Source organism: Cordyceps javanica, chromosome 1 (genome assembly GCF_051103115.1).
Source record: "Cordyceps javanica chromosome 1, complete sequence".
In the NCBI taxonomy this organism is placed as follows: domain Eukaryota; kingdom Fungi; phylum Ascomycota; class Sordariomycetes; order Hypocreales; family Cordycipitaceae; genus Cordyceps; species Cordyceps javanica.
The window spans coordinates 2598468-2621590 of NC_139295.1; the positions used below are offsets into that span (position 1 = coordinate 2598468).

General features: G+C 53.1%; 4 protein-coding genes across 4 annotated transcripts; 2 read left to right on the plus strand and 2 right to left on the minus strand.

Annotated features, from left to right (window-relative positions):
- Positions 1 to 1392: 1392 nt before the first annotated feature.
- Positions 1393 to 3020, minus strand: V2A60_000784 (uncharacterized protein; the record flags this gene model as incomplete). Its single annotated transcript, XM_083252151.1, has 4 exons — positions 1393 to 1481; positions 1538 to 2093; positions 2162 to 2755; positions 2826 to 3020. 4 exons carry the CDS (start codon positions 3018 to 3020, stop codon positions 1393 to 1395), a joined length of 1434 nt encoding a protein of 477 aa, XP_083108277.1.
- A 3209-nt stretch (positions 3021 to 6229) lies between these two features.
- V2A60_000785 (uncharacterized protein) lies at positions 6230 to 7281 on the plus strand (the record flags this gene model as incomplete). Its single annotated transcript, XM_083252152.1, has 2 exons — positions 6230 to 6650; positions 6785 to 7281. 2 exons carry the CDS (start codon positions 6230 to 6232, stop codon positions 7279 to 7281), a joined length of 918 nt encoding a protein of 305 aa, XP_083108278.1.
- A 707-nt stretch (positions 7282 to 7988) lies between these two features.
- Positions 7989 to 12584, minus strand: V2A60_000786 (uncharacterized protein; the record flags this gene model as incomplete). The annotated part of the gene is made up of 1 exon (XM_083252153.1): positions 7989 to 12584. The coding sequence occupies one exon, from the start codon at positions 12582 to 12584 to the stop codon at positions 7989 to 7991; it is 4596 nt and encodes a 1531-aa protein (XP_083108279.1).
- Positions 12585 to 18403: 5819 nt separating this feature from the next.
- Positions 18404 to 19925, plus strand: V2A60_000787 (DUF3712 domain-containing protein; the record flags this gene model as incomplete). The annotated part of the gene is made up of 2 exons (XM_083252154.1): positions 18404 to 18750; positions 18806 to 19925. The coding sequence occupies 2 exons, from the start codon at positions 18404 to 18406 to the stop codon at positions 19923 to 19925; spliced, it is 1467 nt and encodes a 488-aa protein (XP_083108280.1).
- Between the last annotated feature and the right edge of the window lie 3198 nt (positions 19926 to 23123).

A 23123-nucleotide genomic window follows, 5' to 3' on the forward strand; every position in this document is an offset into this window, starting at 1 on the left:
GCTAGCGATTCTGTCGGGTTTCGGAGCTCTTGCCCGGGTACCACCGTCGGAGTCATTTTGCAGAATTGGGCATATTACTCCGTCTCGATATCGATGGCATTATCTAGCCTTGAGCCGTCATGGTATTTTCTGACCTCATTCTTCAAGAAAGTAGGCGCTGATTGTCCCCCACTCTCGCGCTTTCGGCGTGCAAAAAGGTTTCAAGAAACCGTCATCCAGACTGAAAATTCCGAGTTTGCTCGTTATTCTCCAGAAGATAGCTTTCAATTGGCAATTTTGTTTACTTGATTGTTAGCAAAAAAAGATGTGATAGAAGCGTTTACCCAGCTTGGGTTTTGTCTTTAAGGACCGACGAGGCGTAGGATTAGAGTACAATCTTCGCCCACCTGTTTTTTGTGAAAGTACTTGAGTTTCGGTCAGAGCCTAGTGGCAGGACAGCGAATGAATAGTATATAAAGCAAAAATGCCGACAGGCTTAGCATGTACGACCATAGCCGAGTGAAAAATCTGGATCCCGTCTGATCTCCGATCGATAACCACTTGAGCGCCAGATTAGTAGTTGGGTCGGTGACGACCAGCGAACACCGGGTGTTGTACATTGTTTTTATTGTTTTATTTTTTATTTTTTTGGCCTCTCCTTGTGGCAACCCTGGCTGGTAGTCCCGTTACAGCAGTTGCTCTTCATCGACCAGCCTGCCCAGATTGGTTAACCATCTCGTACCCGGTGAGGTGAACGCCGAGACAAACGGTGTCAATGAACCCCAAATAATGCGTGTTCGCTCAACTTGAAGGAAACCTGAAGCAAGGTCGCAAATTCAGCTTCATTTGTTTCCTGGAGGCGGCTCACGAGACGCCAATCTACTGGCCGCTTGTGGCGCTCAACTATTCTGAGCGCGTCATTTCCGGCAGAGACATCGCCACAGGTGAATTCAGCATCACGAAACAGGAATTCCAAGCATTGTGAGCACGACGAAGGATGTATACTGCCGGGGCAAAGGCATGGTGCCGTCGGCCTTGACGGCAATGAATTTGACGAAGGATGCCGATATCGCCAACCAGGCGTGCCGTGGACTAATAACTAGAACACGCGACACGCACTAGGCCACATCGGAATATTCATGGCGGCCAGTCCTGCTTCACATTAAATTCGAGATGAGAGAGATGAGAGAGATGAGAAGAGATTCCAAAATCAACAGCCAGCTTGATCGGGATGGGTGACCAGAGGGAAGAGCCTGGTCGCCGAAAAGTTTCAATGAAGCGGTGTCACGACGTGACCCCTAATGCTGATCAAGAATTTAGCCGAAGTATTCGATAAATGACTGTTTTACGGAGCAAATAGTATATTTACAATTTGAGCCTATCGCAGTATATGACGCGTACTAGGGGCATGCTTCAATGTGGAAAGTGGCGCTGTGCCACACAGTATGCAACCAGAAGCAGGCCTGCACAAGCCAAGAAGATGTTATTACGATGCTGGCTCCCTATAAATTTGTTAACGGAGATGCCCCTTCTGGGGAGGAGGTCACCAGATGCTTACCTTCTTCGTCTAGGCAATGCGCGACTACGACAAAAACATTCAGCGGCGCCCTGAGTGCGCTGTATACTCGCCCACGAATGCCATCGTCAACCAGCTGGCTCTTGAGACTTGCCATGGCGGGAAAGTACGCGCCAATGCAGCCTTCAATGACACAGAAAACAAGAAACAGGACCCTCTCATCCTGCACATTGACAACCATACCTAGACAAGCACCGACAATGAGGAGAATGCTTAGTAAAATACTAGAGCTGCTGAAGCTATCGCCTCGCAAACGTCCGTAGATCGCAGAGCCTGCGAGCATGGTGCACATGAAGCTGGAGAATATGAGACCAAAGGGCAGCTCGCCGGATGCGGCAGGCCGGAGGCCGCTGTCTCGGGCATCCTTCAAGGCAGCAGACCAGAAGAAGATGAAGAGATACATTGTCCCCTCGAAAATGCAAGTCGTGAGGCCGAGGGTCAGCATCTTGGGGTCGCGAAGAAAGTCGAAACGGTGATTGCCGTTGGAGGGTTGACCGGCAGAGGTATTGCCATCTGACTGAGAGCCATAATTTTCCCGCTGGTCGTATGTCAGTCAGTACGGTCAGTGCATATTTGCTGTGTGCTCGGACGCCAAAGCGCACTCACCCAGGTTGATGATATGATACCAGCGGCCGCGACACTGCAGACCATCGCAGCGATGAACGGCCAGGTCCTGGTCCCTGATATTGCGACCAGGGCGTCGCCAATGACGCCAGAGATGATTGCGACGACGCAACTCAGCGTTGTCATGGTGCTGAAGACTGAATCAAGTGACATGGGCACGGATGCGGCCTCGTCGCAGCTTGACTGTTCGACCCCATCCGCCACAGCCGCGGGCTTGTCATTGTCAGTGTCCGCAGCCAGGCTACCGCTGTCCGCCACCGGGACTCCCAGCCCCCGGTGGTTGTAGTCGGAGATCATCCAGGCCTCAAAGACGCTGAAGAGGAGCGTCGTGCTCACGCCGCCCACCACGCGGCCCGCGAACAGCACGGTCAGGTCCTCGCTCAGCATGGACACGCAGGTGAGGAAATACAGGCCGCAGTACAGCAAGCAAGCGCGCTTGCGGCCGAACCGATCCGCGAGCGACCCGGCGAAGGACGCGCTGATGCCCCCGGCGGCGAAGCCCGTCGCGTAGAGCGCCGCGACAATCTTTTCGGGGAGGGCCTTTTCGTACTTGTAAAGGGCGTAAATGTGCGGACCCTGTAAATGCGTCAGAAAAGAAAAGACGAAGCGATGAGCAGAATGACCCATTCGAGGCATCTCAATTCACCTGCAGCCAATCCGCAGCGACTGCAATCGTATACGGGATAAAGAACGTGAGCTGGAAGCGGCGCGCAGACTCTGTCGACGACGGGCTGCTATTCGAGGGCCGGCCGCGGCTGCCGGGCTGCCCGCGGTGTCGCATCCATAGCAGGCATGTATTTGCGGCGATCAACCCGCCGAGAGATAGTTGGTAGAAATCCATCGGATCCCTTTCTTGAACAACGAAAAGAGGAACCGCGGTTTGAACGAGCCAGTGGAAGGGGGAAAGGGCCAAGGTTCAGGCGCAACGCGATATCTCCGACTATCACACACAAAACGCGGGAAGAGCAAAACGACGGTGATGGGTATGGCGTGGGACTGGTAGCTGAAAGTTGGAAGAAGGAAAGAAGAATAGAGCTATGTAGTTAACGTAGCAAAGCAGATTAGGTTTCATTCAATCAGGGGAGAGACAGGCGGCAAAGACGCGGCGCTCAAACATGAAGCGTTTTGACACGAGGCCGCCTCACCTAGCCTGATGCCAAGTACCGCGCCATCTCGAAACCAGCCGAGCCTTGGTGGGGTTGCGTTTCTTCCCTCCAGACAAGACGCGCGCGGACTCGAACTGGCAGATGCTATGGCCAGTAGTTGGTAACCCTGAATCGATCGCCATGCAGGGATCCTTAGTCACTTGATGCATTTGCGGTGGCTGAGTGCTGAGTAGGCGGGTGACGAATCTACCGCGTACTGTTGGAAAGATGGTTTCTAATCTGTCAGGAGAGACTAGTGAATAAAAGACTGATTGAAAGGGAGTCGAGCATGGTACTTTCTACAAAGGACGCAACTAGAATAACTTGGAAAAATTACAGAGGACAACTACCAGTACATATGCTAAATAAAGCCGAAAGTGGAAATCACCCGACTAGAACTTGTTAATGCCTGTCTCTAATTAGCCGAATTCACTATAACATGGCCACTCTTTTCAAGCCATCATCTCCTCTGCCGGTTCCATGCATGCGGAAGTGCCGGACCTGACATGCCATTTGAGCGTTTCGGTGGCCGCTCGAGTAATGGGGAAACCAAGCCCCTCGAAACACTGGGCAGCCATGCATGCAGGCTTGTCAAAACCGCCTCCCTTTCCCTGTGGTGCCATTTCGCGTGAAAGGGGGGGGGGGGCTGTGAGGACCAAGTGCCACCCGAATCCTCCAGTACCGGATCCAAGAGCACTTCTCATTCTTGACAGGGCTAGGGACCTAGAGTTGGCCGATGACTTGGCTTGTGTTGATTCTCCAGGGCTTATTAAAAGGTCCGGCGCGCCGCCAACGTGGCTTTTCGCCTTAGCCGCTATAAGCTTAAGATGAAACCAGATTTGGCGCCCGAGATGCGCTGTCGATTTGCCAGGGGCGAGCACGGTCGCCGGTTCGCTCTACAAAAACTCGTACGACGTTGGGCCGTGGTAACCGGATTTAGTTGGCTCGTTTTTTTCCAGTGGCCTGAGATTCATGCGCTGTTGCAGGAGAGTCACCCGTAAAAGTAAAGGACGAGGCTCGCTGACGCCGATTACACCAACCGAGGGAGAAATAGAAAGGGTTAAGAAACATCGCCCGAGAGTTTTACCCGTCATATAGCTGACAAAGGCAACCTACCGTCCACCGGCTCATCAAAGAGCTGCGCATATCTAGTCTCTCGTGCTGTCTAGTTGATGCACTAGTCCTGATAGTAATAAACAAGGCAACTACTCGAAAGGGAGGGACACTGATAACGGACTACCAAAAGAAGCAGAAGCCATGTACGGATTAGGATTGCGGAGAGCGTGCCATTACTGAGTATACAAAAATGGGAAAGTTGAGTTTACATGTCCTTGGAGTGCCGTTACGTACCCTTGTCTAGCGCGGCACTTCTGCGACAAGGATCGGCTCTGTCGTCGTTACGAATGGCAAGTACTACGTATAAGAGCGACTTCCATCAAATGTTGTAGAAACTGCTGTGGGCCCGATCCTATGAGCAACTCCTTCTAATCGGAGACTTATATCTTCCACCCAGGTGCCCACTCTCCGGACTTATTCGGGTCCAATTTCGACCATGCGTCGCTACTCAGCATACTCCGTACCGAGTATGATGATACCCGGATCATACTCAGTACTCGTTGGGGTCAACCAGCGAAGCGGCTCGCTCATATCGATACTTCGTACTCCGTAGCCGGCCTCCGCAACGAGGCCCCAGTGTCAGCTGGGGTAGACAAGGACAAGTCGTGTATCCGTACGAATAGTTATGGACAAACTCGGCTTTCTGACTCGAAGCTAGAAACCTGAATCTCAAGAGAAGATGGCACAAGTGCCTGATCTACCTCTCATTACTACCAGTAGCCGTCTCGTACCTGGACATATCCTTGATGAAATCTCATAGATATTTGGTGAAGAAACGGGTGACTGGCTCAAGACTAGGAGGATTCAAAATCTTCGGGCATGATTTAGGGCCGCTTTTTTTTTAGGCATTGTCCCTGTCTCTCGAAACGACCAAATCGCCAGTTCCGATGGTGCCGGCATCGGTCTTGCGCATTGTTCGTCCCACGTCGTCTCCGTCACCAGAAACAGAAAGGGAAAAGGAAGAAACACGGTGGCGGAAACCTGGCCCCATTTTCTACCATTCATCTTCCCACACGAGTTTCTCGGACATGGCAGAGCAGACGGCTCGTGTGTGGCCTGTGCCAAATCCGAGCGCCAACGCAACAAGGGTGCCTTGATCCGGTTTATCAGTAAGTAGATGCCCGCGGCACCCGCGGCACGGTGTATCTTCTTTCCTCATCGGAAAGGGCGGCGGGCGGCTGCCAAAACCTCTTGCCAGCATAAGTACTGAATGAGTTTGACAGGTCCCATCTGTTGAATTATCCAGTATATTGTCAAATACCTCGTCCGGTGTGGCACCCATCATTTTGCCCACGGGACCAGCACCCATTCCGTCATGTTCGTAGCCACTCTCGCATTAACCCACAGAATGCTGGGTAGCCAGATTTCATGGGCTCCATGACCGACATGAAGCTCGGCGTAACTCACTCGATGCTAAGGGAAGGGCGTCCTCCGCTACGAGCAAGCCCCCCCCTCCCGTCCCCTTGATACGATTTGAGAGGCAACCGCACCAATTTCTATAGAAAATCTACATCTGCGCACGTTCAGTTTCACTGCAGTGGACCAGTCAGTGACGCGGGACGCTGGCGCTCTTTTTTGCATGCTCTCCGCCATTCTCTATCGGTAACAGATATCTGTCTTGGTATTAAAAGCCCTTGATCTCGTTCATTTTGCTTCTTTCATTATTACCTGTACTTCCTTCCTTATTGTTCGAGAGAAGCCTCGTTTGCATCCCCCTGTCGACTTGCACGTCCTTGCTGAAATTCCCAAGCAAATACGCAGACGCACCAGCAGGGACCGAGTGATCATCATGACTTCCAAGTCGCCTCACGTCCCTACGGCGGTCGTCCTGATCATCGCCGTCTTCCTCCTCATAACCTTTTGGCGCACCAACATGGGAGAGCAGTACAGTCTCTCCGGCCCGCAGGGCAACGGCACGAGCGTGACCAAGCCGTGGACGACACCCAATCCTGACGTAGGCGCCGTCACCGTCACCGTCACGGCGCCGCCGGCGGCGGTCACGCACACCGTCGTAGAGAAGATTATACAAGAACAGCCCCCCCTCGGGTCCAACTCGGCGGCAACCACGATCAAGAACAGCAGGCCCCGGTACGTCTTTGTCGACTTGGGTGCCAACGGCGCCGACTCGCTCGAGACGTTTCTGCAGACGTCCGAGGCCAAGTTCAAGTACGACTTTCCCGCGCCGCCGTGGTCGACGCACAAAGAGGCCGGTACGTGTGTCCTCCCCTCGGGGGGGGTTGGGGAGCTCTCTCCTGCAAAAGATTGGTCCTCCCCGGCTCCTCCTGTTCAGAACCTCTCGCCTAACTTTTGCCTTTTTTTTTCCTTTGCCTTTTGCGTGATGTAGAAATATTCCTCTTCGAGGCCAACCCCGTCTTCAACGTGGCCCTGGTCAACGCCCGCCAAAAGTACGGCGCGGTCGGCATGGCCATCACCATCTACCCGTCCACGGTCGTCGACACGAGCGACGGCATGCGCACCTTTTACCTGGACAAGGTCAACACCGAAATGTCCTACTGGGGCTCGTCGACGTACAAGAACCACCCGGACGCCATCGCGTCCGGCGGCCAGGGCACCGAGCTGTCGGCCATCAACTTTGCGCGCTGGCTGCTGATGGAGACCCTGCCGCAGGACTACGTCGTCGTCAAGATGGACATTGAGGGCGCCGAGTACGACATCCTCCCCCACCTGGTGGAGATGCAGGCCTGGACCGTCATCGACGTCCTGCTGGTCGAGTGGCACAACCAGCTGCCGTCCGAAGAGGCCCGCGAGGCGGCCAAGAACGCCATCGCGACGCTGGAGGCCAAGGGTGTCAGCTGCCCGCACTACGACTCATCTACGTAGCTGGAGAGTAACCCGAGTGCGCGAAAAAAAAAACGGCCAGGAAGAAGAAGAAAGGAAGAAAGAAAAAGGTCAAGATCAAGTCAAAGCGGGTCGGTCAGTGGAAAGGCATGGGACAGTGCCATGTATCAAAGTGTATAGTCTCGTCGGTCGAGGCGTTTGTGGCGTTCGTGATGTAGAAACATCTTCTTCTTTTCTCTGTGTCGCATTCGATATTGTCCAAACTAATACCATCAGTATTGTCAACATGGCACAAGCTGCTGTAGCGCCCATACCTCGACTTCAACAGCTACTTGTGCGACCAACACAGGATAACTAAAGCCAGATGACCCCAGTCTGGCAAGTATGCTGGTAAGAAACTAGCTAGAGTTACTACAAGTTGTCACGTTACACAAAAGTTGTGGAAATATTCCTAGCATTCAGCTAAATATTTACTTGACTCATTAATTCATGTACAAGACATGCCGCCCCTTACCCGTAGGCAAGGGCCATCTCAGTCATCCTCTGTTTCTTCTTGTCTGCCCACCATTCCATAAACAAGAAAAGGCTTCATTATCCTTTGCAGTCGTAAAAACAAACTCGGGCTGGGGCTTTCCCGCCCATACGCTCCATGGAGAAATCATCTAGGATTCAAAAAAAAAATATAAAAAACATAAATACTCAAAATCATATATGCAAGTTCTCATGCGAGAGAACCATCTTCACGCAGTTTAGGACGAGCCTCCACTGCTTCCACCGGAGCCTCCCGAGGGGCCGGACAGGGCTGAGAAGATGGCTTGCAAGAGGTCAGAGACCGTGGCAACCAGCGGCGTAGCGTCGCCAATCAGTTCCTGCGTGTTGCTGACGAAGTCAGACGTCAGGAGCGACTCGGCGTTGAGTAGCAGCGTGGCAATGCCAGCAACGGTCTGCTTCGTGAGCAGAGGTGCGACGGCTTCAATCAGACCCTTGAGATCGATCTCGCCCAGAGCACCGAGGAGTGGCTTGACCATGTCGAGCAGTGGCTTGAGATCGTTGAGGAGCTCAGGAATGTCGACATTGTCCAGAGCCTCGACCAGTGGCAGAGCACCGCTGATCAGAGAAGACGTCTCATTGACAAACTTGGGTGTGAGAAGGTCCTCGGCATTGCCGACGAGACCCAGAACGCCCTTGATCGACTCAGGCGTGAGGAAAGGCTTGAGAACATCGAGGAGACCCTTGAGGTCAATCTCACCCAGAGCATCCAGCAGAGGGCTGAGCTGCTTAAGCAGGGGACCGAGCGACTTGAGCAGAGCAGGAAGATCAATCTCGCCAAGAGCAGCGAGCAGAGGCTTGACAGACTGCAGAAGGGGACCAGCGTCGCCGATGAGGGCCTTGGTCTGCTGGACAAAGTCGGCAGAGAGGAGGTCCTCGGCGTTGGTAAGAAGGCCAACGATCTTCTGGATGCTCTCCTTGGACAAGATGGGGGCGAGCGAATCGATGATGCCAGCGAGATCCAGCTTGCTGATGCTAGCAAGAAGAGGACCAAGCTGCTTGAAGAGACCCTGGAGGTCAACACCACCGAGGGCAGCCAGTAGGGGACCGGCACCGGCAATGAGGCTTCTCGTGTCCTTGACGAAGTCGCCGGTAAGCAAGTCTTCAGCGTTACCGAGAAGGCCGAGAAGACCACGAATGGCCTCGGGAGTGAGGAGAGGGCTGACAGCATCAAGGAGACCCTTGAGGTCGATCTTGCCAAGAGCGCTAAGAAGAGGGGAGAGTTGCGCGAGGAGACCCTTGAGATCAACATCCTTAAGGGCTTCGATGAGGGGAAGGGCACCACCGATGAGAGTCTTGGTCTGGCTGACGAAGTCAGAAGTAAGGAGCTGCTCGGCGTTGGATAGAAGCTGGACGAGACCCGAGATGGTTTGGGGAGTGAGCAGAGGGGCAAGGGCATCAAATAGGCCCTTGAGGTCGAGCTTGCTGACTTCATCCAGGAGTGGACCAAGCTGAGTGATAAGCTTGTCGAGGTCAAGCTTGCTAAGGCTTGCGATGAGAGGGCTAGCACCCTTGATGAGGGCGCGAGTGTCAACAACAAAGTCCTTGGTAAGTAGATCCTCAGCGTTCTGCAGAAGCTCAATAATTCCGAGAATAGTGTTTCTCGTGAGCAGGGGTTGCAGAGCATCAAAGAGACCCTTGAGATCGATGTTGCCAAGCTCATCCAGGATGGGACCGACTTGGTCAAGCAGCTTCTTGAGGTCAAGCTGGCCAAGGCTAGCGATGAGAGGTTCAGCGCCGTTGACAATGTTGACGAGCTTCTGAATTGTTTCAGGGCTAAGCAGAGGCTTAAGAGCACCGATGAGGCCAACCAAGTCGATCTGACCAAGCTCATCCAGAAGAGGGCCAACCTGATCCAGTAGCTTCTTGAGGTCAAGCTGGCCGAGGCTGGCGATGAGTGGCTCGGCGCCGTTGACAATGTTAACCAGTTTCTGAATAGTCTCGGGGGTAAGGAGGGGCTTGAGAGCGCCGACCAGACCTGCCAGGTCAATCTGACCAAGCTCATCCAGAAGAGGGCCGACCTGATCCAGTAGCTTCTTGAGGTCAAGCTGGCCGAGGCTGGCGATGAGTGGCTCGGCGCCGTTGACAATGTTGACTAGCTTCTGAATAGTCTCAGGTGTGAGCAGAGGCTTAAGAGCGCCAATTAGACCTGCTAGGTCAATCTGTCCAAGCTCCTCCAGAAGAGGGCCGAGTTGGTCAAGCAGCTTCTTCAGGTCAAGCTGGCCAAGACTTGCAATCAAGGGGGCGGCGCCGTTGACGATGTCTACAAGCTTGCCAATGGTTTCCTTGCTGAGCAATGGCTTCAGAGCCTCGAAGAGACTTTGCAGATCCAGTTGGCCGAGTTCCTTCAGGATTGGCTGGAGCTGGTTGATGAGGTCCTGGAGGTCAAGCTTGCCGAGGCTGTCGATCAAGGGCGCGGCGCCATTGACAATGTCTACGAGCTTTTCAATGGTTTCCTTGCTAAGCAGTGGCTTCAGAGCCTCGAAGAGACTTTGCAGATCCAGTTGGCCGAGTTCCTTCAGAATTGGTTCAAGCTGGTTGATGATGTCCTGAAGGTCGAGCTTGCCTAGGCTGGCAATGAGCGGTGCGGCACCGTTGACGATGTCAACAAGCTTGCCAATGACATCAGCGCTGAGGAGAGGCTTGAGGGCATCAAACAGGCTCTTCAGGTCAAGCTGACCAAGTTCCTGGATGATAGGCTGCAGCTGGTCAAGAAGCTTCGGCAGGTCGAGCTTGCCGAGCGAGACAATGAGCGGTCCGGCGTTGGAGATGAGGGCCGTAGTTTGCTCAACAAAGTCGGAGGTGAGAAGCTGTTCGGCGTTGAAGAGCAGAAGAACAACGCCTTGGATGGTCTCTGGCGTAAGCAGAGGAGCGATTGTGTCAATGAGGCTCTTGAGATCGATTTGGCCAAGAGCTTCAAGAACAGGACCAAGCTGATCAAACAACTTAGACAGATCCACCTTGCCCAAACTGGCGACGAGCGGAGCAGCGCCAGCAACAAGTGACTGGGTGTTATCCACGAAATCGGAAGTAAGAAGCTGTTCGGCGTTGAAGAGCAGAAGAACAATGCCTTGAATGGTCTCTGGCGTAAGCAGAGGAGCGATGGTGTCAATGAGACTCTTGAGGTCGATTTGGCCAAGGGCTTCAAGAACAGGGCCAAGCTGGTCGAACAACTTGGACAGGTCAACCTTGCCAAGGCTAGCAAGCAGAGGCTCGGCGCCGTCGATGATGGAGATAATCTTCTTGATCTCATCAGGCTGCAGAAGAGGCTTGACGGCCTCCAAGAGACCGGCCAGATCAATATCGCTAAGTTGCTTAATAAGAGGCTCGAGTTGCTTGATAAGATCCTGAAGATCGAGCTGACCGAGCTCCTTGATAAGAGGCTCAGCTCCATCAACGATAGAGATGATCTTCTTGATTTCGTCAGGCTGCAGAAGAGGCTTGAGAGCTTCCAGGAGGCCAGCAAGATCGAGGCCACTAAGCTGCTTAATGAGAGGCTCAAGTTGCTTGATAAGATCCTGGAGGTCGAGCTGGCCAAGCTCCTTGATAAGAGGCTCAGCTCCATCAACGATGGAGATAATTTTGGCAATCTCATCAGGCTGCAGAAGAGGCTTAATAGCTTCCAAAAGGCCGGCGAGATCGAGGCCGCTGAGCTGCTTGATGAGAGGCTCAAGCTGCTTGATAAGATCCTGAAGATCAAGCTGGCCAAGCTCCTTGATGAGAGGCTCAGCTCCATCAACAATGGAGATGATTTTCTTGATCTCGTCAGGCTGCAGAAGAGGCTGAATGGCTTCGAAGAGGCCAGCCAGGTCAAGGTTGCCAAGCTGCTTGAGAATGGGCTCGAGCTGCTTGATGAGATCCTGCAAGTCCAGCTGGCCCAGGCTGGCGATGAGTGGCTCAGCGCCATCAATGATGGACTGAATCTTCTTGATCTCATCGGCAGTGAGAAGGGGCTTGACAGCTTCGAGAAGGCTTGCGAGGTCAAGGTCCGAGAGCTGCTTGAGCAGAGGCTCGAGCTGCTCAATGAGAGATGCCAAATCAAGCTTGCCGAGGCTGGCAATAAGGGGCTCAGCTCCGTCGATGATGCTGATGATCTTCTTGATCTCATCACCAGAGAGAAGGGGCTTGAGTGCATCGAAGAGACTGGCCAGGTCAAGACTACCAAGTTCCTTAAGCAGGGGCTCGAGCTGGGAGATGAGGCTGGCCAAGTCGAGCTTGCCAACTTCGTTGATGATGGGCTCGCCGGCCGTAACAATGTTACGAATCTTGTCAGGGATGGGATCCCTCAATGTCTTGGCAAGACCAACAATACCGTCGTGCAGTGCCTCGATGAATTCAGGGGTGAGAAGCTTGGTAACAGCCTCCAGCACGCCGACCAAGTCCGTAATAGGCTTGACGATGGGGTCGAGGATGCCCTTGATGCCCGATTGGAGGGGGTCGAGCAGGCCGTCGAGGAGTCCGTTTTGGTTACCGAGTAGTGAACTGGAGCTCTGCGAGGTGCCAGAACTGCCCGAATTGGCGTTGGTTGCGTTTTGGCGACGGAGCAATGTGGAAACTCTGGGATCAACACGGTCATAGTGTTCCTGTCTCTTGAGTAGCGCAGTCAACTCTGTCAGCGTGTCTGTAAGTTGACTCCGGGGGACGAGTGCCAGGTTGTGCTTGGCAAGAACCTCGTCCAGGTTGTTGCGTTGAAGGATATCCTCAATTGTAGCCTCTGGGTGAGACTGTGTGCGAGGGCCAGCAGCAATGATGGCTGCAGGAGCCACGGCTCCGACCAGAAAGGTTGTCCACCTCATGGCTGTGGTCGTGTGGTGTTTGCCTCACCAGAGAGGAAGCAGTCTTGCTGGACTGGTGTGTTGGCTTCCCACCTAGACAAGACAATTGGCGAAGATGAAGAGGTGTAAGAGAAGAAGAGAGGAACCAGCAAGAGAAAGGGAAAAGAGACTAGGGCAAAGGAGGAGTAGATATGTAATGAGGACTGGCGCGAGTGGATATCCTGGAATCGCAAGAGACAGAGAGCAGGCCAGCTCGAATCCGCACAAAGCGCACCATGGGGAACGGTGGAGGAGGGCTTGCAAGGCCCGGTAGGCGTGCGTCTGTGTGTTGACGGGGAGGGGGGGTGCGCGATGCCGTGATGTGGTGTGGGACGGTGGACTCATCGTCGAGGGAAGCGGAGAAGGCATGACAGAGCCTCGGAACTAGAGTGACATGACCATGCGGAGGACAATGATGATGAGCAGGCAGGCAGGCAGGCGGGCGAGCAGGCCAAGGCGGGAAGTCGAGAACTCTGCTAGATCGGCGAGGCCTGGAGGGAGCCAGAGAAAAAAAAAACGAGTTTAGCTAAGGTAGGTAGTGGCTCCGGAGCCCAGCTTGGTGGAGAGCGAGAGACGGAGGTGGGCGAGTGCGCACGGAGACCGTGGGCAATCCCCCAGGTTTCCCCAAGTTTTCCTGACCACAGCATTTTCTCTTGGGGTGATATTTTGACTCTGTGATAGGTCGTTGGCCAAGGCATGGAGCAGCCGAGCAGCGCAGCAACAACGACGGCCAGAGTGTGGACTCGGTGGATGCGAGCCGGGGAGGGGCCCATGAAGCCCACCCAGAGAGGGGGGGGGGGGGTGGGCAGAGCTAGTGCGGTCGAGTGTAATTAGCGTCGAAGTGTAAGCTGCACTTGCGTGGCGTCGAGTAAGTTATAGCTGAGCAGTGGCGTTGGCGAAGAAGAAGAACAAGAAGAATCGTGGGTTGGGCGTTGCGCGGGTAGGCAGTAGGTAGGTAGAATGTTGGTGATGGCGGTGGTGATGAAGGAGGGGAAGAGGATTTCTGCCGGAGCAAGTACTGAGTAGGTACGTACCAGCTGCGTTGTTGTGCTACAGACAAACGACTCACTCACTCACTCACTCACACTATACCTCACCTACCCAGGCAATAAGATTTGCAGCCATTGCTCCCATCTTGTTCAGTCAATTCCCGTTGCCTTGCTATTTTTTTTCCCTTTCCTCTTATGAACACCACGCCAAATTAGCAGTGTCGCGCTGCAGCCGGGCTTGCAGTAGTGTCACCGAAGAACTCGATTGGTACCGCTCATCTTGGGACACCACTGCCTCGTTACTCTACGGCACTAAAGAAACCCGGACCAGCCACCAAAAGACGCTGCCTCGGCATCTTTGGAATATCAATTGCCAGATATAGTATTCATGGCGCTTTTTAGTCGGCACTCGACGACCAAAAATGCTCGTGAAATCTATCCTCGATGCCAGGCGCGCTGCTGCCCCCCCCCCCCCCCCCCCCCCCCTTCCGCTTCACCCCAGACGGGTTCAACAACCAAAGGCGGGGAAACAGAGCCCAATTGCAGCCACCCTGTTTTTGCTGGTCTTATTTCCATGGCCCGCGTATTGTCCAGCTTGGCGAGTTGCGAGCGCAGAGTTTTCTTTCATTTTACACCGCGCCCTTGCAACAACAATGGCCCGGCGAGCCCATGCCCATCCATCTGTCTTGTTGTGGAGAGACAAAAGAGACAGACCCCCCCCCCCCCAAAGGACAGTGCGCAGCCCGCGCACGGTGGTCCGGAACCACTTCCCCTCTCATCTTATTACTGACTACCGTGCAGGGTTACTAACGCATAAAATTGGCTCCTGGCGATTCCCAGTGGCAACCTATTACTGCGAGGGGCCTGCAATAGCAGTCTCTACTAATAGGTAATGCGATGCAAAACTGTAAAATCACTCAATACCACCAGGGTAAAATGCGGGATGAAGAAAATTTTATCCCATATCCATGTGTGTATATATGTATATATACAATCACCGGTTACTGGTGAACTGGTTAATGATTAGACAACTGGCCATCGACTTCAACTGGTATGCGCGTGGTCAGAGAGGCGGCCGTCTAATTTGTGACGTAGGTATAGGTAGTGACAATCATAATATCAGCAAAACTACGACTATACAGCCATTCATTATAGCATGATAACTCGATAGTAATCGCATTTTCCATCTCTCATCTCGTTTTCATCTACATTCTTTTTTTATCCCGTCAACGCACTACCATGTCTTGCTTTTCTGTGGAGATGAGGATGCGCGTAACGGGTCGCAGCCACGCTGCTTCCGGCCATTCATGACAAGGATAATCAATATTGTCCCAGTTTTTCTTCTTCGGTGTCCTGGCTCGCACGCTCCCAGTGGGCGTTCTGAGGCTCAAACAAAGTCACTGCGCAGAAGGGGAATGGAAGACTCTTGATCTTTTCAGCTGGACTCGCTAGTCAGGTGCGAGCTTTAACAAAGCCGGTTTCGTGTTCATGACCTGTCGCCACAGCACGACTCTACTGGTACGCCACACCTTCTCATCGCCTCTCCCTGGCGGCGTCCCCGGCTAGGTGGGAAGCTAGCGGCGTCGGCGACTGTTAAACTAGTGCCTTTGCCTTGCTTGCCTAGAGTCTCTGCGGATGCTGCTCGCTTGTTTGGTAGTCCTATACGGGCTCAGTGGTAAAAGAACTGCGAGCCCAGGCCACGGCAGATTCAGTCGGGGCAGACGCACGCTGTGATTGTCCGTCTGTTTGAAACACAAAATTGGAAGCGCGCACCTGTTGAGAAGCGCGCCGCGTCATAGACCTCATACATTGATAGGCGTCATCTAGTCGTCAACGTTAAGTATCTGACTTTGATCAAAGGTAAAAAAAATAAAGGCGCTCCCTGAGGCTCTGCTGGATACCGGCGTCGTTGCACAAATCCGGCTTGGCCCAACATTTTGCATTATCCCGAGTAGCCAATAGCGCCAACCTTATTCCAGTCAGCTGTGACAGCTCACCGTCATATTTCTCTGCCACAGCAAACGACAACAAAGAAGGCACAAGGAGAAAGGGAATAAATGAATCAACACTACCTTGTTCAATGGACTTTTGAGCACTCCGTTTTTCCACGAGAAGCTGGAGACATTGTGCTTGGCAGGCGGTGGTGATACGGTCGCGTGTCTTCAAACAAGGCGTCCTAGGCACTAACGAGTTAGTTACTCATCTCGCTTTCCACGATTGTACAAGTGGCTGCGCCTTGCCACAAACTATAAGCAACTGTGCTGAAGCCACCAGGCACTCACTCGTCGGTAATAAGGCGCTCAGAGGAGTCGCAGGTTGGCTAACCCAACCAATCAGTTCAAGTAGGTAGTAGGCCTTAGGACTTCCTTTGGTCGATTGATGACTCCTCGTGAATCTTCCACAACCAGCAGCTTCTTTTTATCCGCCTACCAGTAGCCCTCTCATCAATAACAAGGACACTGGCGAGACAGAGAATGAGCCCGAAAGGCCGTGACTGTGGGCATTGTCTCTCGAATGCTGGTCTCATAATTGGACAGCACCAGGGCAGCCCACAATGAGCTCGGCCTGGTTACTACTAATACGCAGCAATTATCCACCGACATGGCCCCCGCCAGAGACAGAGAAACAAAACAGAGAAACATCTGTTCTACACTTGAAACAAAAATGAAGGCATAGACCAACTAGTTGGGTGATGGTCAAAGGGCACAACGGTGTGGTTGATTGAGACGACCGACAAGCAAAACCAGGCAACAGGGTAGCGACCAGAGACGCTAGTAGCCAAGTACATTGAGGCACGTTACCCGCGTATGTACGACCATTAGTAGATACTATTAGTAGATAGATGCAGCAATCGTCTTTCAATACTTTGTCCGAGAACAGCCCAGCACGAGTAATTTGGGCCGTTTGAACGATACGGCAGCGTGTCGGGTGTGTTCCGTTTCTGGTCGTCGAGCACGACAGCAATCCACCAGCTAGTAGCATCGTCGTTATTTTCGCTTGCCCAGGTCGACGACTTCTCTCTCTCCGTGTTAGCGGAAATGCTAGTTCCAGGGCTAGTGGCCGCCGCGACGGCGCTCGTACGACACCCGCTGCTTGCGCTTTTCCTCATCGACCGGCGTTATGACTCGTTTTGACCCTGGTCGGGGCTCGGCCAGGGTGCAGGACAGAAACGAGGTAAAATCGGGCCACTGACTGCAGTCCCCGGTGTTCGTGGCCAGCCCCCAGCCTCGCTGGAGACCAGGTGCCATAAAATATTACTTTGCAGGCCGGGCCGGCCATGCATGTTGCTGGTTGCTGGCGATGATCCGCAGGTTGTCAGGCAAGCCTGGTCTGTCACCCCGCGTGGAGCATGGAGAAGGAGTCAGGTTAACTTTGGTCGCCAGCCATGACGCCAACCGCGGCACAGTTTTTTACAGATGATGACCATTTTCACCACCGGCAACGTCACAGCAAATAGAGCAGTAGTGAGCCTGGTAATCTGTGCAGGGCCACAGGGCCAAGAGCCGTACGAACCCGCACGAGAGCCCCGTCGCCGAGCCCGCCCATGCGGGGTAATGCTGCAATGTATTGAGTATAACGCGGGCCGGGAAGGTGGTAGATCTTGAGATTTCCAGCCCAGGTCGTCGACCTGATTGTTTTGGTGAGAGAGACTTAGGATAGTCGGATGCGTAGTAGGAAGGTAGTAGGCAGAGGGAAGCGTTGACATGGAGAGATCAGGTCTGCATCGATGGCGTCCGTCAGCGTTTTCTTCTTTGTTTGTTTTCCTGATTGAATACAAATCATCGTGGGATCTGGGATATTGCATCATTCCTTTTCATGTCAGTGTGGTTCGTTGGTCTCCTCCAAGAAGAAACGAACCATTGCGTTTTCTGTGTAACTAGTGTGTAGTCTGTGTGCGGCGTAGCTTGTCTGTGTCCTGAGCGCCACCTCTTCTGTCGAGTACTGAGTCCTGGGAAAGCACCCACCCCCAACCCACCCCCTCTTCCCCCAGTTCACCTGCCAGTGGAGGTTTTCAGGCCTCGGCTGCCCCAGACCCACTACAGACCCAACTGGGAAGGGCATCCCGCCACAACTGTCATCCACTAAAGAGTGCTGTATTTCGGTTTGGTTTCTGCCATTTTTTCACTGTCAGAACTGTCATAACCGCCATACTACTACTCAGTAACAACTGCCAGCTGCCCCCACCCACACTCATCGGAGCCCCCGCAGCAGCTTCTCGACCATTTTTTATCCTTGCAAGCCACCTGGAACCTTGCATAGTACTTCAGGGGGGGTAGGTCCGGTAATCCGCATTGCCCAGGTCGGTACCAGGTGTACACGAACCTAGGTGTCTGGATAGCTAGGCAAGTAAGTAGGTAGACCAACTGAGGCTATTCAGTACGCTTTGGTCGTGCATAGTGCCCAGTCATTTTTTCCCCGAGTCTCTCAGCTCATGGACTGCCTGTCAAGGTTTCTCGGTTTTTTTTTTATCTATTACCTTGCCCTTGCCTGGTCTCCCCCGGATTTGCATTATTTTTTCTGTGCCCTGCTCCCCGCATTGTGTAATTGAACCCAGGCTGCACCGTCGTGGGCTGTTTGTTGCCATCGAGTTTATTTTACGGATACCTCTAGGCCAGGTATCCAGCACCCACTGTAGCCACTAACTCCCTAGGACCTACAGCTCTTGCGGTTACCGCAGCACACACTACCTACCTTCCCCTCCCCCAACTCGCTGCTCTTCCGGTCGCAATTCTGTCTCTCTCAGTCTTTACATCCTTTCAATCGTCCCCCTTCCCAAGGCTTTGATTACGCGAGAATCAGCGTCGCTTCACCATGGCGTCCGCGTTTAGGGAAGAGCATCACGACTCTGATGTCGATTCGTATCATGCCACCACTCACCAGGCTACCACGGCCCGTGTCGCCGGCGCCAATGGGCGTGGCAACACGCATACCGGCCAGCAGCTTGACGGCGACGACATGCCTCCTCTTGAAAATGCGTCGACCGCTGACACGGATGACCACATCATCAACAAGAACAGCCCGCGCCGAGAGCTCACCCGAGAAAAGATTGCCACTGCAGCCAGAGAGGGAAGAGCATGGAGTGCTGCTCATATCAAGCACAAATGGAAGTGGTATCTCCTGGGAACCATCATCTTCCTCGCCATTTTGCTACCTATAGTGTAGGTTTGGCCTCGACGCCCTCTCGGTTCATGCCATGACTAACTTGCTGTGCAGCTTCACAGTGGCGTTGCCTGCCATTGTCCAGCTCATTGTGAACCAGCAGACACTCCCTGTCCGGAGCGGTTCCCTGGATGTCGTTGCGCCCGACACCATCAAGATCACCCTTGACAGCTCGTTCCGTATTCCTCCCGGTCTCAAGGCAAAGACGAATGAATTTGTCCTGCAACTCTACGACAAGAGCGCGCCCAAGTTCTCCCCCTTCCTGTCCGTCGAGGTCCCCCCTCTGAAACTCGATGGTGGCAACACCAACTTCAGTATCAAGGACCAGACCCAGAAAATTACCGATCTGGAGTCCCTAACTTCGTGGTTCAGCGGGTTTTATGATGCGCCGGGGAGCTACGACCTCAGCGTGCGTGGCACCCAGGCAGTCATCTCTCTTGGTGCCCTCAAGTCGGAGCCTCGCCTGGACAAGACCATCACACTGCAAGGTCTGAACAAGCTCCAAGGGCTCCAGATGAAGAAGCTGGAGTTTCTCTTCCCCACACAAAACGGTATCAACCTCAAGGGAGATCTCATGCTTCCCAACCTCAGCCCGCTCGCTCTCTCCTTTGGCGACATTACGCTAGATATCGCGTCGGGTCCTTTGAAGGTGGGCCATCTCACTTTGAAGGGCATTACTATCCAGCCAGGCAATGGAACACAGTCTTTTGAAGGTTTCCTCGACCTGAATACCGTTATCGGAAACCTCAGCTCCTTCCTCGGCAGCCAGTCTCAGGCTCTTGGCGAAGGTGTCCTGCAGCTCAATGCCACAGCTACCCAGGTCATTGTCAACGACGAGCACGTCACATTCCTCGAGGAGATTCTTGGCAAACGCCCGCTGGCGGTCAACATTTCCGTCGTTACGCTGCTGAGTGACCTCCTGAGCGGCCTGCTGAAGGGCGGCGGCCAGATTACCGGCGACGGCCCGAACAACGGTACCGACTTCATCAACGCTCTGTCTGGCGTCTTTGCCAACCAAACGCTCCTCGGCAACATTGCGGGTCACTGGACCAAGCACAAGAAGCGCAGCCTTGAAGACGGCGGGCTGGAGTCGCGCTCACTGTTGGGTGACAATGCCATGTGGAACATGGTCAAGCTCGGCCTCAAGCTCAAGGCAATGCAGGCGAAGAAGTAATTGTTCGCTCCATTCCTGGAATCGCGACTTTGCTTTTGCTTGCCTTTATTTCCCTCGATTATGCCGTACTACTTATTTATTGTTCATCTTTTTTTATCTTTTTTTTTTTTTTTTTTGCATAAAAGGGCCTATATTGTTTATTATGAGTTGAATGGCCAGGAAGATATCAATATAGTTGGCATATCTTAATGATGATGAATTTACGCATCTTGCAGCTGAATCGTCTGAATCGCGCCCATGCCCTTGACGCAGTGCATCCTGTATGCATGTCCTTGCCATGTATCTATCTGTACTAGTGTGTGTGTGTGTGTGTGTGTGTGTGTGTGTGTGTGTGTCTTGGACCGTCATCCCATTGTCATTTCTTTTTCACGCCCATTGGCCTTTGCTCTTTCTTTCAAACCAATTGCAAATTGCCTCTGCGCACCTCCCCTCCCCCCCCCCCCCTCCCCCAAGGCAAAACAGAGTCTCTCTCATCGATCCATCTCCACGTGAAGCCGAGCCGCGCTGCATTCACACAATATACACGCCCCCTCCCCCCTCCTGCCCTCCGCCACGCGCGAAAGACCCTTGTGCAGCCTACCAGGGCTAACAACGCACACTACTCAGCAAGCTACGCCGTGTGTGGCTGGTCCGTTATTGTTCATGGCGGCGCTGCTGGCACTGCCCTTTTTGCTCATTTGATCTGTCCCCCCCCCCCGGGGGGTTGCTCACTGACGTCAAGCCTACTGGTGGCCATCTAGTTCTGCTCCCCCCGGGTTAGCTTGATTCATTCTCGAGTCAGCCCGCTCAGGCTTCCCTTTTTTGACCCTACAATCTAACTTACCTAGTGTAAACGTTTTTGCCCGGGGAGGGCCTGTGTGAATCAGGCTTAAACTGTCTTGGTTTATGAAACCTAGGAGGGGGGCTTTGACAGCACTGCGGGAAATTACAGCCTTTCCCTTTGTTTTTTGTTTACTATTTTCTCTTGTCTGAGCGCATGAGCATTCATCATGACAAAAATTACGGTGGTGAGCCGAGATGCTTTCAAGTGCGGACATGGTGTAAGCTAGAGAAGAGGGCTGTATTGGGGGGGAGTGTGCATGAAAATAGAGCGAGCTACGTTAAGTAGTTCTTCTGTAGTTGTTTTTCTTTTCTTTTTTTTGTGCCCGATTATTCGAAAAGATTGACCGCTTCGTTATGCCTTTTTAGGAAATGTTGCCGTGCCTCTCGCCGCCAAAAATGATGGCTTTGCATCCTGAGTAGCTTTGCTCCCAAGGGGAAAAAAAAGACTCAGATCTTCGCAATGGTGTGTGTGTGTATCTCTCTCTCTCGCAATACGGTAAAGTCTTCTTTCTTTTTGTATCTAGATATTCCTTCTCTACTTACCATCTTGGATATACCGCCGATGCTTTTCCTTTCCCCGAGCGGGCAACTGACCGACTTGGCCACTTTTCTTCACGGAGCAAACTATACTTTGTTCGGAATGATCCTCCGGTAGCGGGATGACATTCTGTACGTGCAGTAGATTTTGCGGATTCTCTGCAACCCTGGTTCGCGTTGGACGACAGGCAGCAGGGTGGGAAAAAAAAGCAAGGAAAGAAGAAAAAAGAAGGCTGGTTGTCGTGATTCTATATTAGATCCCTCGGCTGCCCATCGCCCGGTCCATTGTTGCTGTCCATTATTTTGCATGTGGGAATCCCACAAGTACTTTTCGCTCATGGCCGTCTCAAGCCTTTTTTTTTTTTCGTTTCTTTCTTCCATCGTCTTTTTTTTTTCGTTCCGTACGCATGACAAGGAACCCGGATCCTTGCCCAGCCTGCCTTTTCTCCGTCATCTTCATGACCCCAGCTTTTCTTCTCGTCCTCCTCCACCCGCCCCCCCAGGATCATGCCGGCACCTTATCAGCACAGCGAAGCAACCAATAGCCAAACGCCAATATCGTCATTCTCTCCTCCGACTTCTTCCCCCTCCCCCGGTCACGCCCCATGGGGCCCCGCGGGGTAATATCAATAGTGATGGGGAGAAGAAGAAGAAAAAATCATCTTTTGCGGGGCAAGCCATAGCAGCAGGGCGCCGCCGCCGCGCCTGACGAAAAGAGCCTCATTGTCCCAAGGGCTGGGCTGGCACCATTTTAGGGCACCGCTTACTTACGCCTCCGTATTTCGGTGGTGGTGGTGGTGGTGGTGCCTGCGAGAGCCACTTTGAGCCTCAATGCATCTTGCTCGACGGGGGCGGATGCATAGATGCATAGATGTGCCGCTGCTCCGTCCGTTCTGGAGCGATGCCTGAGGTGGCTTTGCCTTGTTTCTCTTGCCGATCCCACTGGCTGCCAAGTGCGCGCCATTCTTTGCAGGTATGTTGTTGTTGTTATTGTGGTTGTTGTTGCTGCTTTTATTGTCGTCTTCTCTATTCCCGTTTCCCATTCCAGATCAACTGGGCAATCGCTCTTTTCCCTCCTTTTTTCTCTTCTTTTTTTTTAAAGAAAGAGAAAGAATTCTTCTTCTGCTTCGTCTTTGAAAAACATCGCGGCATGTCCTCGTCACTGCGCAACATGCGCCCGAAGATGGATTAAACGGGGCCGTTGCCCATCGCCAACAGACTCCCGCCGCGGTGCCATCGTATCGTCGCACTTTTTTTTTTCTGTTTCTTATTTTATTACGACGCCTCATTTCCAGGCTGCATTGTTCCCCTCACAGCCACTACGCCTGCCTCGGCCAGCCATGTGGGCAAGATGCCGGCCCCTAGACCCGGCGAAGCCACCAGTACACCCCCCTTCCCCGCCCTCTCATCACCATACTCAGTAATTGAGGGAGGGCAGATGGCAGTGACTCTGTGTCGCCTATGTCCGGCTACTTATAGCAGTAACTATTTGGAGAAAGGCACCCCAAGTACGGAGTATATCGTGGCTAGTCAACGCAGGGCATAGTATACCCAGTAACTCTCACAGCACACGGTCGTGCAATAGCAGGACGCTTTTGGCCAATGTGAGCTTTTGCCCCAGGTTCACAATTAAACGGTCAGCCAAGTGCCGAATCTGGGCCAAGCGGAATAAGCGAGACCCGTTTTCCCCAGGAATCAGCAGTCGCAAAGTTTGGCTTCGCTTTTTCATCGTCACGTTGTCGTGCTCGCCTGCGTTGGTAATAAAGCGTAAACCCGCCGCCTCCCCCATGTTTTTCGGGTAAACCCACCGACTGCATGTCGCCATCTTGCTCTACCGCC